Genomic DNA, 18479 nt, shown 5'->3' with positions numbered 1-18479 from the left:
AGGATGGTTTTCAAGTATAGATAGTCTGTTTAAGGTCATGCCAAAGCATCTCAATCAAATTTAACTTTGGACAGCTACTCATCCACTCCAGGTGTACTTGAGCTTTAGGACATAAACTGATGGCCGGATGTTTTTCTTCAGGATTTTCTGGCAGAGAGCAGAATTCATGGTTTAATTTCAGCAAGTCTTCCTGAAGCAGCAAAGCAGCCTCAGACCATCACTTTTCCACCACCACATTTGCTGTTGGAATGATGTTTTTTTTGTGCAATGTTGTGTTAGTTTTATGACAATTGTAACGGGACAAAAAGCCTCCAAAAAGTTACACTTTTTTCTCATCACTGTAGAATATTTCCCAAAAGTCTTGGGGTTCATCAAGATGTTTTTTGGGAAATGTGAGGGAGGCCTTTGTGTTATTTTTGGTCAGCAGTAGTTTTCTCCTTGAACTCCCCTGGATGCTATTTTTGCCTCTTTCTTATTGTTGGATCAAGAACTTTGACATTAACTGAGCCAAATGAGGCCTGCAGTTCTTTTGATTGCGTTTGCATTCTTTTGTGACCTTACCACAAGTCTAAATGTCATAAATAAAGTCATTATTGAGTAACTAAGTAAAATGTTATTTTTATAGCACTGCAACCTTTTGCGGCTGAATTTACAGCGAGGAAAACCAAGACAAGGTATGTTGGAAGCAAGAGGCATTTATTTGCCCGTTTAGCTCTGGCTATGACAGTTACTCACATGTCAAGCCTTCTCACAGCACAAACAATCACACTCATCTGATGACAACTGGCAGCCTTAAATACTCGCAGCTCTTAAGTTCTAAACCAGTTTTTTACTGTCAGGTAAAATTGAGGTTGAGGTTTTTCAGATTCTAACCGTCCACCAACATTCTACAATACACAATTTTATTAAATAAATATATACATACATTCTACAACTTACATGTTTTGTTTAAAAAAACAAACAAACATGTTTTGCAACAAAATGCTAGAAACACAAGGTTACCTTAATGCAGCTGCCCCTTATCACATGACTTCAGGGGCATGCTGGGGATGTAAAAGTTCACTGATGTATGATGTTGCTGCTTCATGCAGAAAGTATCTTTCTACTTTTAGAGTATGCTCTAAAAGTAGAAATCAGAATCTGAAAGTGGACTTATAAGTTAATGGGGAGCCAGTGCAACTGAGTCAGCAACTGTGTGACATGTGAAGAATTAGAAGCCTCGTGGAAGTGTCCTGAACAACCTGCAGCTCTATCAAAGAAGTTTTGTTAAGGGAAGAAAACAATGAATTACAGTAATCCAGGCGTGATAAAATAAAGGTATTAATAACAATCTCCAATTCACGCCGAGACACAGAGGAATTCATTAAGGAATTTTTAAATCAACAGCCCTTATTATATTGGTAGTACAAATCCTATTTTGTTTTATGCACACAAAATGTAAACTGCAAATGTGTAATATTTACAATATCTTTGTGATTAAGCTACTGCTTTAAAACATTTTGTTTTAAAATGTATTTTTCTTGAAAATCAAACTTGAAGACAAAAGACGTGTGGCTTTTTTGCCACTGAATCGAGATTGCTTCTACTCCTATCCGTGGCTTTGCAAATTCAAAAATGCTCACATGTTAAATTAATAGACAATCACAAGGACAGATGTTTTCGCTTTTGTATTTAATGATATAAAATGTTATAAAGCAAAACATTCTTGCATCTGAGTTACAAAATACACAATTGGATTCTGCCTGTAGTAAAGCAACAATCATCACAGCGCTTTTTGTGTAAAACAGTATACAGTAAGGCATAACACAGTCAACACCCCGTTTACAGTATCAGTATAAATTATCTTTAGTCTTTCAATACAAAACACAGGCTTGTATATATGGAGTTTCTACAGCAAGCAAGTGGTGGATTCTCAATACAGAATAAGAATAATCTCGTGAAAGTTGCGGTCAGTAACATCAGCTGCTGTACACTGGTTTTCTTCAAGACAAATTGCCTTTACCGTCCTTTTAATGGATGACAATCCAGCCACAGGCCTCCATCTGAGCTCCTCAGAGAGATGATTAAGAACCTTGAAGTTGACGCAACACTGCAGTAGTCTGGAGACTTTAATGCACAAGTCAACACTGGGTTTGTGTTGTTCGGGTAACATGTATCCCGTTTACACCGTCATGCTTCAAATGATCTGCAAGAAATAAAAAATTACAGTAATGTTGAATTTGTGTAGAAAACTATTTTAAACAGATATCACGTGACAATCGCTAAGGAAGTCAGGTTGTCTACATGAAAAATGTTGAGAAAACCCAAATTTAAATACACCCGTTTTAATATAGGCATGTTTAAATAAATCTTAATTCGTTTTTTAGTAGCACTACTATCAATATTATTAGTTCTGCAGGCAGAATAAAGGTTTAGCTTTTAAAAACATCCTAAACTGTGTTAAGGAAGATGGATCTGTTAAAGCAACTCAATTATGCTTATTGACCAAATACTTGACAAAGAAGCCCTTTGTCCGACTTGTCGGAATCTGTGTGAACGGGGCAGGATGGTTAAACTTGAAAGTTTCAGCTGAAAATCAGAGACTTAGGGGAAGTGTACAGTTTAACTTTGGGGCAATAAATGAGCCACCTTTTCACTGCTCATATCAGCTCATGATATTACTGTAATTGAAAGAAAGTAACGTGTAGTAACAAAGCATTTTGATAACACTGACATATTTAGTGTGTCATGTCATGACTTAATAGAGACACATTCTGAAACCTTTGGGGACACAAGCATTACTTACAGGTACATTTCAGAAGATACAAGACAAGTCACACTATTGCACAACAGTTTTTGGGGGGTTTCTTGCATTAAGCAGTCACATGTAAGCATGTATTATCAAAGACTCACTGGAGTTCCTCTTTTAGCCTCTTGAGTTTATCTGAGAGCCTACAGTTCTTCACTTCCATGGGAGCACTCGGTATAAACCAGGCTGCAATGAACTTGCATATGACAACAACATGCTGCAAGCAGAGGGTACGTGGTTAGGAAGTGAATCTCATTTTATAAACAAACAAACAAACTAAAAAAATACTTAATTCATTAATTAATTAAAAAAGGAGGTAATGGGTTATTTCATACACCTTGGTTTTGTTACAGCCTGACTCTAAGCTCTGAAAACTTTTTCAAAGTTGTCAAAGTTAGAAAATCATTGTGTTGAATGCATTGTAGTTAGGAAGAAGTAGCATCCCAATGCAAACTCAAAGACAGACTTGAAACTTGCAACAACCTTTAATTTAAGGTGTATAATAATCCATAGAAGATAGGAACTTCAGTAAACTAACACAGGGAGCACAGCTGAAGCAAATCATAGATAGAAAACCAAAGTACAACACACTGGGTAGCAGACTATTACAATAAAACAGGAAATGTTATCAACACTATGACATACAGACTTGATAGAGGGGCAGCAAATACACATTGTAACAAACACAGAGAGCTCACAAATATGGGTGACTAACTGGGGGAACAAAGGGATGAAGAAAGATAGTAAGTAAGAATTATAAACCCAAGACTAAAAATCAGAATGTAACAGAAAATGCAAAAGATATTTATCACTCAAATAAATATACAAAGAGAGGCAAACAAAAGTATAAAATTCTCCCAAACTTAAAGGATGACAAAACCCAAAAACCTTAATAATTAATAGTTACAAGAACCAAATCCTGGACCCAAAACCCAGATATTGTAACAGAATGCTAAAAAACTGCTCAGGAAAGAGGTGAATGTGTGAATGTAGTGCCGTGCTTTGTAAAAGTCCAAAGGTCTTACCTCAAACAAGATGACGAATGCAAAGCGCGCAGCTAAAATGATCCAGAACTGATGGGTATGACTGTAGTCATTTTCACTCCTGTAGTCCTTATATCTGTCAAAAGGAACATACTAGATTTTGATCAGATTTTTTTTATTTATTTATTTTTAACTCTAAAACTTAATCTGTAAGAGAAAACTAAAGGAAAACAAACCTGCAGAAGGAAGGCTGTTCGCCAGGAGGGATGTTCTCGCTGTATTTATATGAATCATTCACATGAAAAATTGGGGCAGTGGAAAGAGTGTTGTTGATGTAACCCACCATACAACTTGAACATGAGAAAAAGAAAAACGTAAAAGAAAACCATATAACCATATAAGCCATACAACCAATTGCAAAATGTATAGAATTTCGAGTGAAATGCACTTCTCACTCAGTATCTGGTGCAGCTGTGCCTTGGGCACACGGGCCGTAGTGATAACGGTACACAAGTCGGGGGATGAAGTCCGAGGATACACCAATGACCAGCCCATTGACAATGACTGCTAAGACACCAATAGCCTCTAGTATATCTAGCCACACACCTAAGGAGAAGCAGCAGTGTTACTAATGCTCAACATGCTAACAAGACCCACAGTGTCCTGCCTTTTCACAACAGTTCTCACCAATATTGTTGGTTTTCTTGGGAACCATCCTCCGCTCGAGAGTGACCATCTTAATGGCATCCAGACGTATCTCTATGACATTATTGATGAAGGCCAACAGCGGAGCGAGAGGAAAGGCTGCCACAAACAGGGTGGTAAAGCTGAACTGGATCACTGAGAACAGAAAGTAAAGATCAATTTTATTTTTTTCCTAATATTAGTTTATCCTTTGCTGTTGCTGTTGAAGCATGACACTGAGCACATACCCATTTCCAAAAACTCTCTGAACAGGCTAAATGAGTCGACATCATTTAGGCGGTAGTTGCTTAGCCAGTCTCGGAGCTTGCAGTTTTCACAAAGTTCATCCCCATCTTTAGTGTCTGAGTCATCTTTCAGATAGCAGTGAGCACATTTCCTCTGTAGTTTCTGGGTTCTTTTTCCTTTCCACAACCGGCATAACCAGCTAATTCAAACAAACCGCTTACGTCAGCACAGATACAAGGTTGAGGCATATGTACAAGTTTGTATGAGATTACAAAGCTCTTTTATACTTACGGTCCAGTGAACTCAAAGACATTGCTGATGGTTTGCTTTAGTACCATGATAATGGTCATTTGGATAAACAGGTCGGTCAGACAGCCCGTAGGGTGACACTGCACGAAAAAGTTTAAAATAAAGTCAAAAAGTTTATGTAAAATATCACATAAATAATAATACTTTTTTTTTCTAAGTGTGGACCGAGCCATACTCACTTCCTCAAGTCTCCAACGGCCTGCAATTTTTACATAATTCCCAGGACGGCCATTTATCCTGTAAATATATATGTATCATTGAAAAGTGAATTATTAGTCAGATAAGTCCAAATGATCAAAGACATACAGCATGTTTGAAAAGGTAGGACAATGAGATTTATAGAGAACTGAGCAAAAATCTTGAGCCATCCTTCAATTCTTTGTATTTTGATAGAAAAATGGGGATTTAATGAAACATCTGGAAACGCATAGAGTTTGTACCACTCTAACAAGCTTTAAAGTCAATATCTGGTATGACCACTTTTATTCTTTATTTATTCGTTACTTTTATTCTTGTTATTTCTTTAAATAGCCTTTAGGAATAGTTCTCCAGGCTTCTTGGCTGCCTTTTGTTTCATTCTCTGTCAAGATGATCCCACACTGCTTCAATAATGTTGAGGTCTGGGCTCTGGGGAGGACTGAAAAATGAAGATGCTGCAAATCAGTACAACCATAAATTTTGAAAGGCATTCAGACAGCAGTTCTTACCTGCCAAGAATGAAGGCCGCATAAAACAGTGAGGTGAAATAGGTGAAGAACTGGAAGGTGAACATTTTGACTGTGAAGCTCTTTTCAGTGGAAGCAAACGACCTTATCTCCTCTGGTGAAGACAGAAGTCGTGTTAGTGTACGTCGGCATGCATGCATTTCACGGTTTGGCCAATAGATGGCACAATCTCACATCCTACAAAAGAGCCACATCAATTTTCTCTGATTGTATCTGCTTGCTGCAACAGCGTGGCTGGTAATGTTTGATCCTTGCGTGCCTGTGTGTACATGCACATGTGTGTGCATTTGTGAGCCTCATCACACCAAAACAATGGCAGCTGCAGAAACACTATCGCAAAAGTGTTTTGATTTCTTGGAATGTGGCTTCTCTTGGTGTGCAGATTTTATCAACATCACCAGGAAGTGCATCAGATAGCTGAAACAATCTTTCCTTCAAAATGGAAACAAGAATGGGAAAGAATTATATGCTTCTGGAGTTATTCATTTAAAAAAAATCCCATTAGCCGCTTGAATTTCAAAATTTTCCGATAGGACCTTCATTTCATTGTTTTACTGCAGAATTTCAACCATTGGTTAACTGTCAGAGATTTACTTTTAATGTATGTGCTTTTGTAAAGAAGCACAAGTACTTAAAAGAGCTTAATTGATTCAAGTAAAACAAGAATACTGCAAAGACACATTACCTTTTAGATACTGTGACACATACAACTAGGTTCATACAGTTAACAGTTAACATTCATCTACTGTCAATTTATTCCTGTGGAAGTCAGTGAAATTCATGTATTCACTGCATAAAGACTCCACTACCCTTGGCTCAGCTTTTCTATGCCCACACCCTGTCATCAGTTTATTACGGTGATGATGATGATAATGATAATGATGATGATCATTATTATTATTAGTAGTATGTAACAGGCCATCACACAGAGACACATAACCATTCACCATCACACCAGCAGACAATTCAAACTCAAGCCTTCTTGCTGCAAGGCAACCAATGCATCATTCTGCTGCCAAGCTGTTTGTTATATTGCCTAACTCATGTAACTAAATTAACAGCACTGTAAAGCTATAATATTTCTAAGGTTAGCCAGAGTTTTTTGTGTTCTGCTCTCTCCAAATTCAGCCCATGGCAAATAAACAGCAATTTTATTTGAGTGCTTTTTTGCACTCAGATATTACTGAAAGCACTTCTTATGCTGCAAGCTCCATCTGCAGACACATTTTAATGCTCTCTCTCTCCCCCTCTCTCTCTCTCTCTCTCTCTCTCTCACACACACACACACACACACACACACACACACACACACACACACACACACACACACACACACACACACCTAGATGGATGCACAAGTTATTTCCCAAGGACACAAAAACACGACGAACATTCCAGAGAGCATCCTTTTATTATATTTCTTAGGTCTAGCATTTTTGCAATATGTATCTACTTTTGTAGATTTTATTTTAGTGTCTTGGGTGTCCTAATTTTTGACAATTTTTGACAATTTCAAAGAGATCAATGCATCATGGGGGGGGGGGGGGGGGGGGGGGGAGAAAATTAGGTGCATTAAACATACCCATGTCACAGAGCTTCCTGGCCACAATCCAATTTACCTGCAAAGGCAAAAGTATGATAATGGTCACAGATAGCATTATTAAACACATAAAGAGATGTACTTTAAGACATCTGTGTACCCGTGTCATGATAGTGATGATGAAGTAATGGAGGAAACCCCCGAGCACCATCACAGATATGTTGGAGTGGTTGCCTAAAGATTTCAATTTGTACTTTGCCAAAAAATCTGCTGCAATCACCCTGAACACCACCACAGCACTCGTTAGGCTGATGATCACTAATATCTGTAGAAACACAAAGACACTAAGTTGGGTCACCATACTTTTCCGATTAACATCATTTTTCTTTCCAAAACGCTCAAACCAGCCTGACTCTTATTTTAAGCAGTACATTATTAAATCATTATTAATCCTTATTAAATGTATTTACACAAAGAGAAGAAAAGATATCCTACCATAATTGTTAGACAGATAAAAATCAGACTGCTGGTCCAATAGGAGTGCTTAAATTTTTTTGGTTCGCAGTTGACATCATTCACAAGTTCCAGGATCAGTTCCTCCTGTAGTTTGGTTTGAAAAGCAAAAAAACACATCCTTACACATACACCCATGAAAAGTAATAAACACTGTATTGGTGTCACAAACTGGATTGAGTGGATAATACTGTCAAATACCTCTTCCTCACTCCAATCAGACACTTTCCATTCACACACATAGGTAGCACGATGTCTCTTCCAGAACTCCAAAAACAGCGTTGCTGTGAAAGACAGGAGTTTCTGTGAGATTTATAGAGCACTTTCTGCACCAAATAGTTGCACTAATTAACAGTGAGTGTTCTTGATCACCACATGTTAATAACCTCTGCCACCTTTGGGACTATTTAAGGTGTTTGTCTGTTTTAAATATAACTTTGAGTGGGAAATATGTCAGTGTTGGCCTGCTTTTAATTTGAGGTTGAAAAGCTTATTATTATTTCTTATTTGACCTCTGCCAGCTGTCTGTGACATAGTATTTGTGAAATGGTTTCTGTAGTAATCCTTAGTTTTTGCTGTTGTTGTTTTTCGTTTCCATGTCCCTCCTGGGTTTCCCCTGTCTGTGTTTTTGTTTGTCTGTTTGAGTTTCACTTTCAATTCTTTCTACTTTTTGAAGGCTGTTCAAGTAGTTTCTGTGTATTTACTGGACCGCTTTGTTCCTTTTCTCACTCTCTTTATTCTTTTCCGATTGAGCTGCCCCATGCCACATTATCCCTCACCCAGTGTGTGTCTGTTTATGTGTGTCGGCTCTATTAAGCATGATTCTTACTTATCCAGCTAAGCCTAATAAAGGTGTCAGTATTACAAAGACGGTTCACGTGGTAGAGAGCAGGTTATGTTTGAGATTCGAGATCAACAGGTTTGAACAAAGCACAGTGACCAGTCAGCTCTCTGCAAAATAGCAACAGATCTTAGCATTCATGTGAGATCTGTGGCTCCCTCTGTGAGTAAGATGATCAAAACTTTTTTAATGGCACCTGTCAATAAAAAGCATCAGTAAGAACGATAAAACCTTTGATCAAATATTCACATAGATTTAACCTACTTTGAATTCTGTTTTTATATTTAATCTTTACTCTCCGACAATAAAACTACCTTAAGGACATTTAAACATTAACTGGAGGGAAGAACAACTCTAATCCATCAGATTTTTCTATCTCTGTTAAGTTACTCAGTATGCATTTTTGCCAACTTTCCTTCCAAGCTTCAAATAAGCTAAACATTATATTATAGTAGGTTTTTTCCAGTTTTCCTGGCCACACTTAAAGTGCACACACATTCACTTTTATTTTCCATTAAACTCATAACAGAGTTCTCCATGTTTGTGATTGGCCAGATACTACCAATACCAGCAATTAATTCAGTGTTAAGCTATCAAGTTGCTAATTACCTTTGTGTGACTATACAGCCTGATTAAAGATGTTAGTTTAAGTGAAGCCAGATAATGGAAAGGTGTGTTTAACTTGCTTCACAGTGCAATACACACTGTGTGTAGCTCACTGGAAGTATTTTTTGTTGTTGTTTTTATTGGATTATTCTGCCTCTTCCTATATGCAGTGCCTTTTATTTGATTGTGAGTGTGAATTAAAGTCTTCTTTTATGAACAATTCTTTTGAACACTTAGACATGAGTCTCAGCTTTTGTGTTAGTAGCTGAGTCCACCTTAACAACTTTTACATAAACATGACAGTTTCAAGGTTGAACTAACTTGAACGTGAACAACTACTGTTGAAAGAGGTTTAGTTTACAAAATCTTTACTTAAAAATAAAAAGAATGTCAGAAAACTGTTGTCAGTTGTCTTATTATAAACTCCTTATATCTTTTTCAATGAAAAATGGTGCATTACTTTTCTTTGATTTAGTTTTGGATTGTGTGTGAAAAGTGACCTTCATTCGGCATAATACAAATAATATCATGTCTCACTTCCTTTTGCCCTTTCCCACCCCTCCCTACAAACAAGTTCTAGCTCATTCTCTTCAAACCCTGTGCTACTTAACACCTCTGAAGCATGATCGGATAAATCTTTAGCTTAAACATCAGAATTTAATATTAGATGAAGTGTGATTACAGACTCTAAGCATCAATAAAAACATATAGATACTAAAAGCAGAACAGTGAAAAGCATTTATATGTTCTTATAGATGAATGCTCGACCACCCCCATGGCCAGATGGCCTGCGCTGATTAAGATATGAGTAGCCAGGAAGAGTAGGTTCAGTGATGTGGCATCTCTTGGCAGTACATGTCTGAGCAATCATAAAAAGACTGGCATTTGAATGAAATAGATCTGAGGCTGATGAAAGACTTGTCTGTACAAAATGTCCTGTATGTTCAAGCAAATTAAAACAAAACATAATTGCATTCTTATTTTCTATTATTAAAAGATCCTATTGCATGATTGTGTCAAATATCTCAAATATGGATGTGAATATTGACAAACTCACCCCATATTGCCATGAACATCGCAAAGAACACTGTCCCTTCGTTGTCAAACAGTAAGGTCACCTGTAAATAGAAAAAAAGCCATAGTAAGCGGTAAATGTACAATCACATTGTTAATCTATTTTGCAATAAATGTAATGATGTAAAATGATTTACCTTGGTATAAATGCAGGTGTCATTGAGCTGCCACTCTTTGCAACCATTGTCACAAAGTGGACACATGGTTGTGTTGGAGTTGCAAACCTCATTTCTAAAAGATTTAAAGTTTAAGTCATTACAAAGGAAAGATGTACTGTATGAGGATACAGCCAGAAACTTACAGGAGGGGTGAGTGTTTGTAGTAGGAGATGCCATAGAGGAAGATAATGATCCCGATGATAGCAGGTGGGATTAGGAGAAATGTGTACCAGCCCAGCCACAGAAAGTACAAGGCCACTTTTTCTCCAAAGTAGTTCCTGACACAATAAAACACAGACAGATAGAAAAAGAACTACATTTATGTCTTGATGCATGCTCAATCATCCAGGTAAGTAAATCCCAAAAAGTTGATTCTGTTCGTCTGGACATAGCATTTTCAATGGGAGAAGCGTTTCTCACTCATCCAAGGGACTTCTTCAGCCTCAGCTGAGTGCAGGTACCCCCAACCTTATAAACAGTATATTTTGCACAATGACTGAAAATAGTCCAGTGAATAAACAATGGACTGTGAGGTCAGTTACTTATTATTAATATGCAAATTGTCATGACAATTGAACAACATGTCACAGACCCGGTTCCAGGGACTCGGGGTCCGCAGTGTGGACTATTATTATTATTATTATTATTATTATTATTATTATTATATATTATGTATATTATATATATTATATATATTATATATATTATATTATGGGTGTGCTCTGTTCTGCTGCTTTTCCTGCGCTCCATGTTTGTGTTTTGGAAGGGGTGTGTGTGTGTGTGTGTGTGTGGGGGGGGGGCGCGGTCGTGACAGGCACCTTCAGGCCTGGTGGGTGTGGCCCTGCCAGTTGACCGGTCACACCCGAGGATCTCCTCACACACCTGGCGCCGATCGAGCCTCGTCAGAGGAGCTACAAAACAGTGTGGCTGAGAGCTCCTCGACGCTGGATTGTTGAGTGACTACCCGTCAGTGTTCCCAGCAAAATCAGTGAGTTCTAGTCTGTCACTTTGTAGTTGTGTGTTAAGGGCTGCCTCTGTGGAATTTCCAGCAGAAGTGCGGGAACGGGAGAGCAGCGAGCACAAGTTTCACAGGAGCGGAGATACGGAGCACGAGCACTGGGAAGGAGACGCGTCACAGGAGTTGGAAACGCACGGGGATTCATTATTGTGTACTATTTACTTCACTGTAAATAAACACACTGTTTGCACCGCAGAGTCCTGCATCTTGGGTCCTCCTTCCCCACACACCCACGGTCTGCCACACAGACCGTGACACAAAAACCACTGATCAAAGCCAATGGGTGTACCATGGGTTCCCCAGTTTCACCCATCATCGGCAACTTGTACATGAAGGAAAGGGAAAAGAGGGCCTTGTTATCCTACCCGGGAACACATTGGTTCAGATATGTGGATGACACCTAGGTGAAAATCAAATCTCAGGACGTACCACAATTCATGGATCACAGTAACTCAGTGGACCAACACATCAATTTCACCAGGGAGGATATGAAAAGTAGCAAGTTAGCCTTCTTAGACTGTGAGATTTCCATCAGTAATGGGGGACATCTAAAAGCTGATGTATACCCCAAATCTATGCATACGGATCAGTATTTAAGGTTTGACTCTCATCATCAATGGAGCATAAACTGGGTGTCATCAGGACGCTACAGCAGAGAGCGAACACCATCTCCACAGACACAGCGGCCAGGGAAGCAGAAGAACATCACATTAAGAAGGCATTCTTAAGACATTTATCAAAGCTGGGAAGGCACCTAAAGAAATCTCCAGCCTAACCAGGAGAGAAGGACAACTGCTGCCTAAGCAAAAACCCTTAGTGATCCCCCAATGTGTCAGGAGTATCAGAACTGTTGAGATGCATTTTTTCTAAACACAGAGTCTGTGTGGCTTATAAACCCCTAAACACACCAATACTGAACTATTGGATCAGGTCCCCGGACACAAATAGACTAACATAGTGTACGCTGTTAAGTGCCAGGAGGATTGCCAGGATTTATACATCAGGGAAACCAAACAACCTCTGGCGAAGCGGATGGCACAACACAGAAGAGCAACCTTGTCAGGCCAGGACTCCGCAGTCTATTTACACCTACAGGCCGGTGGACACTCTTTCAATGATGAGGATGTACACATCCTGGACAGGGAGGAATGGTGGTTTGAGTGGGGAGTCAGACTAGCTGGGCAGCAGACTGATTTACGTGAAAAGGGAACGACCATCTCTGAATCGAAGAGGGGGCCTAAGGGCACATCTTTCACCATCTTACAATGCTGTCATTGCAGCCATTCCCCAACTCTCTGTGAATGGTACTCATGGTCTTTGATCAGTGGTTGTTGATAATGATCAAGGAACTGACCTCCCAGCCCATTGTTCATTAAGTGGGCTAGTTTCAGTTATTGTGCAAATGTACTGTTTATAAGGTTGGGCAAACCTGCGGTCAGCAGACTGAAGAAGTCACTTGGATGAGTGAGAAACGTTTCTCCCATCGAAAACGCATGTCCAGAAGAACAGAATCAACGTTTTGGAATATACATTTATCATTTCTTCTGAAACAAATGTGGATAAAAATGTTCACTTCACAGTAACACATTTCTTAACAATTTTATGCATTACTGATATAGGACAGACTTTTTTTATAGTAACTCCTCACTGTATTTATCTACTTTACTGGCAAACTTTATGTCAGTGTACAGTTTATGCTATGCATAACATAACACGATATAACATGCACTGTGTATAGTTCTGATAATACACAGTGGTCAGAATAGTCAGCATGACATATTTTTACTGCAAGGAAGACATAATTCACTTTTGCACCACAGCTGAACTCCACTGACATTGGTGGTCCCTTTATGTCACCAACAGGTCAAAGCTTTAGTGATTCTAGCGCTTTGTTTTATAGCCAAATATCTACTTAACTAATAGCATTTCCAATTACTTCCAGTGGTTTTTGTGTGTGTGTGTGTGTGTGTGTGTGTGTGTGTGTGTGTGTGTGTGTGTTTATTAGAAAATACACTGAACTCCAACACCTTAGTAAACCTTGAACCTGGTAAACTGCAGGATGCTAGCAACAACTCGCTGAGATTAGCATCCTTGCCATGCAGCTAAGCCTCACTTAGTTAATGAAGTGGCTGTAGATTCTTTAAGTGTAGAGTCCTGTCTTCATATGCATGTGTTCTTGCCAAGTGGCATTTAAAATAATTACAGTCCTGAGAGAAACAAGTACTGCAGTGATGTTCTGTCTCAGAGGTTAGCTGATTAGCTTATAGTGCAGCACATAAGTGAAAAATGATTTGAAAAGCAGATACAAGCATCAAAATGTGCACGTTTGTAACTTTAGAGCTATTCATTTGGAAAAATCACATGACCAATTTTAGGCTCAAATTACCGATTTACCACAGAATTTCAACCACTGGTGAATTGTCAGATGTTTTACTGTTAATGTATATGCTTCTGAGCAGGTAAAGAAGTAAGTTAAAGTTATTTTCAGATTTTTTCTTTGTTTCAAACAAAACAAAATAACTGAAGTGCCACATAATATGTTATATGTTAAAGCATAATATTTTAACTCTTGTAGTACTTTAATGCAACTCGCTTCAGGCAGACCATTCTCATTCCAGACGTTGGTTCAGGCATTCAATATTCATCAGGTGCTAAATTATTCTCATGCAATTTCATAAAATTCATGTATTGCGTGCATAAAGTCTCCTTGATTCTTGGCTCAGTTTTCCCATTCCCGCACCCTACCATCAAATTTTTTTTAAATTATTAACAAGCTAACATAGAAAGACAGATAACCATTTACCGTTGCACCAACAGACACCTTAGTGACCAGTTAATCTGGTTAGCAGGTATCTGGACAGTGCCAGAACCACTGCACAAAGGAATTGTAATTTATAGAGGCACTTTTTACACTTTTTGCAAGCTGCATCCACAGATACTTTTTTAATACTCTTGCTCACACACACACAAACCCAAATGGATCCATGAGGGGCTAGCCTAGGTTTAGTATCTTTCCCAAGGATACTTCAACATACAGATGAAAGAGCTGGGGATCAAACAACCGACCATCATAAACAACAAGATTTTAGGGGGGTCATTTTAGGGGTTGAGAACTGAGTAACCAGTGAGAAGAATAAGAGGTCCATCCATAATACTGGACTGAAACAGTATTACTTCTGCTACTACACCCCATATCATACTGCACCCACATGGATGAACATTAGGATCATTCAAAAAGGCACATATTATGGTGCACCCATCAACTATTTCCCTGTAATATTAACTTATCTGTTGCACTATTATTATAAGAGCTAAATAAATTCTGAAGTTGTATCTGTAATACCAACTGACAAAGAAGCTAAAAATGTTTACTAAGGGTTGTTAAATGTATAAAAGATATATAGACAAAACTGCTGCTGTGACGCGTGGTTTATGTTTTAGATACACCTGAATCTAAAGACAGAGAAATCTCTGCTCTCTTCTAACTCAAAACTCCATGAATTACTGTACATTATTTTAAAATCATGGCTCCAAACAACAGATTCATCATGTTCGTGACATGTTTGCTGTTGTCTTGTTTGGAAACCAATTATGCTGCAATAACTGGAACAGTATAGAGTGCAGAATAATAAATAGGCTGTTGTGCTGCAGTCCAAACCTGACAGCAGTTATGGGTTGCCCTTGGAGACAGGCTGTCCACCGTGCCCATCCCGCCTTCAGTTCTCTCTGTTTCTTTTTCTGAAAGCAGAAACACACAAAATCAAAGCAAATCAGCAACATGTAGAAAATCTTTCTGCAAGCTGCTTAACAAAACACACAGTTACACTGAGAACAGAAGCTTTCTTGTGTGAATATGTAATCTGCTGGCTTTTTAAAAAACAGATTTCAACAATTAAGGGCTTCTAAAACCAACTCGACCTTACAAGTTCAAAGCTGAGACTGTAAGATACTTCATTCGACATACATGTGCTTGTAAAGGCGACATAACAGATCATGTCCCTGCTTACACAGTAACATGTAGTATTCATCAGCAATCATGTACATGCATATACCCAATTATTCTCGGTATTAGATGACTCACAGCATTAACATGACTCGCAGTGTCTCTGTGAACAAATACTTTTTTTTGGCACCACTATTCTTCTATTCGTTTTGAGAGGCCATTGCCAAGTTTCAGTTCATTAAGCTTTTGAGAAAACCTCAACACCTAAGCAGCCATGTGAAAGGCAGTGGTTTAACAGTTTTTAGTGTCACTATCTTAAGCGTAGGAATGTGTGGACCCACATAGAGAAAACAATGGCAAATACTGATTTATGTGATCATTCTTATCTGACTTCATATCATTGTTACTCCTACGGTGACTGCTTTTATTCTTGGCTATCATTATCACTCTCCATGGATATGATTTCTGAAGAAGAAGAAGACCATTTCTTTTCTTTCTTTTTTATACTGTAAAGCAATCAGCAGCCCTCATTCTTCCCATGTCTATACTGATCATGTAACTTTTGTCATAGTACTTCATATACAAGGATAAGACTTAAAACCCAGAATTAAAAACAAACAAACAAAGCATTTCACCTCATGTAGACAGAACTTGGTCTCAAAAACCTTCATCTTTATAAGCTCCCGTAGATTTTCTGTGCAGATTAAAAGGTAAAGAGAATAATAACAAAAATATTCAGGGTCTGGTTAAATGCAAAGGATCTGGGTTGTAAATAATTCTGTCTCACCTCCTGAACGAATTCTGGTGTGACCTAAGATGAAGTGCACAATCCGTATCCTGAAACAAGGACAAGAATCACTCATGCAGCTGATCATAAAGTACAAATGTCATTAGATTAGTGCATCTTTATTGATTCCTTAAAAAATGCATTTTAAAGAAACAACTAGGCATTCCACTTTCATAAAAACACAAAGGCGAAGACCTAATCTAAATACCACATGGTCAGAAAAATTTGGAAATAAATTGCTTGAGAACAAGTCCTTTGTAATGATAACACAACACAGTGCAAATAAACACTGGGATGCTTTAAGTGTCAGAAAACAGCAGCAAGGAATGTTTAAAATGCCAAAAATAGTTTCAGTGGCCTTGTTTACCTCGTACTGAGAGACACTGCGCTCTGATCTGAGCTCCAGTTGCAGGCATCGGACACCTTGAGCAGATACCTGTACTTCTCAAAGATTTCCTTGGGCGCTTGAATCCCATAGAAGACGAGATTATCATCTATGATTTTCTAACAGAAGGAAATTAAGATGAATGACTGTATGGATGAAATGTATATTTTATAGTAGAAATGTTAAGTGTACTATTAAACACCCACCGTGACTTTGAAGTTCTTTTTTTTTAGCTCTTCGATGTACTCAGTTTGCTTCCTGAAAGACTCTCTCTCCTGGTTATTAATCGTTTTGGCAACCAGGACGTAGTCATAAGAGAGTGGAGTGTGCTGAGTGACAAAAAACAATACGCCAAAATCAGACATTATATGTTATAATATATGCATTAACATGGCCAGGACTGGAATTATAATTATATTAAACTATAAATGTGGACAATGGCTTACCACAGGCGGAAATGATTGCTGTTCATTGCCATTTTCTTTTACCACTCCCAGCAGCTCCAGCATCTCAATACTGGACTGAAGCATCAAAAACAATGAACAATGTTACATTATGAAATCACCCATGCTGATGTAAATACATTAAGTCGTGGTTTTAAAAATGGCATGAAAAGTATGTGGTAAAGACTTTTGTCACAACAGATGAGTTTCATGAGGCCACTGTTTTGTGATACTGTGCTTGTGAAAGTAAGCAGGAAGGTTATCACCTTCAAAAGAATCCTGTCTAACTATAACACGGGGGCGTGACAATGAATGCCACTGCGCTGAGAAAGCAAAGCACAGAGAGCTAATCTAACCTGAATGAAAAACATGGCGTGCTCATATAGTCTAGCAGTCAGTCCAAACCCACGCTTTCTTTAAGTCCTCAGGGGATTCTCTCACTGACACACGTACATCCACAAACAGTGAATTCATGGCAGAGGCAGTAGCACCTGAACATCCTGATTCATACGCAGGCCAGATTAAAGCGTGAATATGTTCTGACCTCATCTGACTAACTTGATTTAAGTGAATCTGTAGTGGGTTTGATGTAATCACTGCTTGATGAAGCTATGTGCAGTCATGATAAACAGCAGGGCCGCTGATAACATAAAATCTGTTAGTGTGAGGCGGCCTCAGAGCATCTTCAGTACGTAACGATTAAAAAAAAAAAACAGAAGCATCATTATTATTCATGAATCGGATCACCTACCTGTCTGTTGTTGAGAGGCATGATGAATCGGTGCTGAATGAAGCAGTGACTTTCCGGTTACAATAAAGCTTCGATCACCATTCAGTGACACCAAAGCCTCAGCTCAGCGATTTCTCCAGCTATAAAATGATATGATGTCTCTTCAACAAGCAGTAGGCAACTTCCGGATTGCATCTAAGATCAACTGCGGCGTTGTTTCACCAGCAGAGGTATGTATAAAAACCGACTCTACCTGTTGCTGATGTCACGCCATCTATCTTTACAGCCTCCACCTTCTTCTGTGATCACTCAGTCCAGGGGGAAATCCAACAAAAAACAAGACAGAAAAAAACCCAGTGTGATACAGAATAACCCCAGAGACAAAGAACATACAGCCCAGCCAGTTGGACTACCTCCTTTTGACTTGACAGGTACGATGGAATGGCTTTCCTTCTTCTTCTTCTTCTTTTTTTGTTATGCCTCCTCCTTCTCTCCTATGAGCAAAGTACCATTTATCCACCGCTAGATGGAAGCAAACACACTGGCTGAAACCGCCTGTTAAACCCCCTGACTTGGCTGTGACTAAATCGTCCTACACACCATTGTCAGCACTGACTGTGACATTTACAAAATAAATAAATAAATAAAAATCTTACAAAATTAAAAAGCATTTTTGGAGTCTATAATGGAAAGACTAAGCAGGTTC

General features: G+C 38.5%; 1 protein-coding gene across 1 annotated transcript; it reads right to left on the bottom strand.

The window, feature by feature from the left end:
• Positions 1 to 1119: 1119 nt before the first annotated feature.
• On the bottom strand, positions 1120 to 18239 carry LOC146515385 (anoctamin-9). The gene is made up of 25 exons (XM_085166354.1): positions 18027 to 18239; positions 17795 to 17913; positions 17047 to 17121; positions 16807 to 16929; positions 16583 to 16719; positions 16216 to 16265; positions 16064 to 16122; positions 15144 to 15223; positions 10611 to 10745; positions 10447 to 10540; positions 10293 to 10353; positions 7990 to 8072; positions 7771 to 7875; positions 7436 to 7600; positions 7318 to 7354; positions 5718 to 5829; positions 5190 to 5247; positions 4993 to 5090; positions 4704 to 4900; positions 4459 to 4611; positions 4227 to 4377; positions 4008 to 4121; positions 3814 to 3907; positions 2893 to 3005; positions 1120 to 2185 (listed from the first exon to the last, which is right to left on the bottom strand). The coding sequence occupies exons 2-25, from the start codon at positions 17813 to 17815 to the stop codon at positions 2170 to 2172; spliced, it is 2331 nt and encodes a 776-aa protein (XP_085022480.1). The 5' UTR covers positions 17816 to 17913; positions 18027 to 18239; the 3' UTR covers positions 1120 to 2169.
• Between the last annotated feature and the right edge of the window lie 240 nt (positions 18240 to 18479).

The sequence above is a fragment of the Neolamprologus multifasciatus genome, chromosome 7 (assembly GCF_963576455.1).
Source record: "Neolamprologus multifasciatus chromosome 7, fNeoMul1.2, whole genome shotgun sequence".
NCBI classification, from domain to species: Eukaryota; Metazoa; Chordata; class Actinopteri; order Cichliformes; family Cichlidae; genus Neolamprologus; species Neolamprologus multifasciatus.
This window is presented reverse-complemented; position numbering and strand designations above follow the sequence as displayed.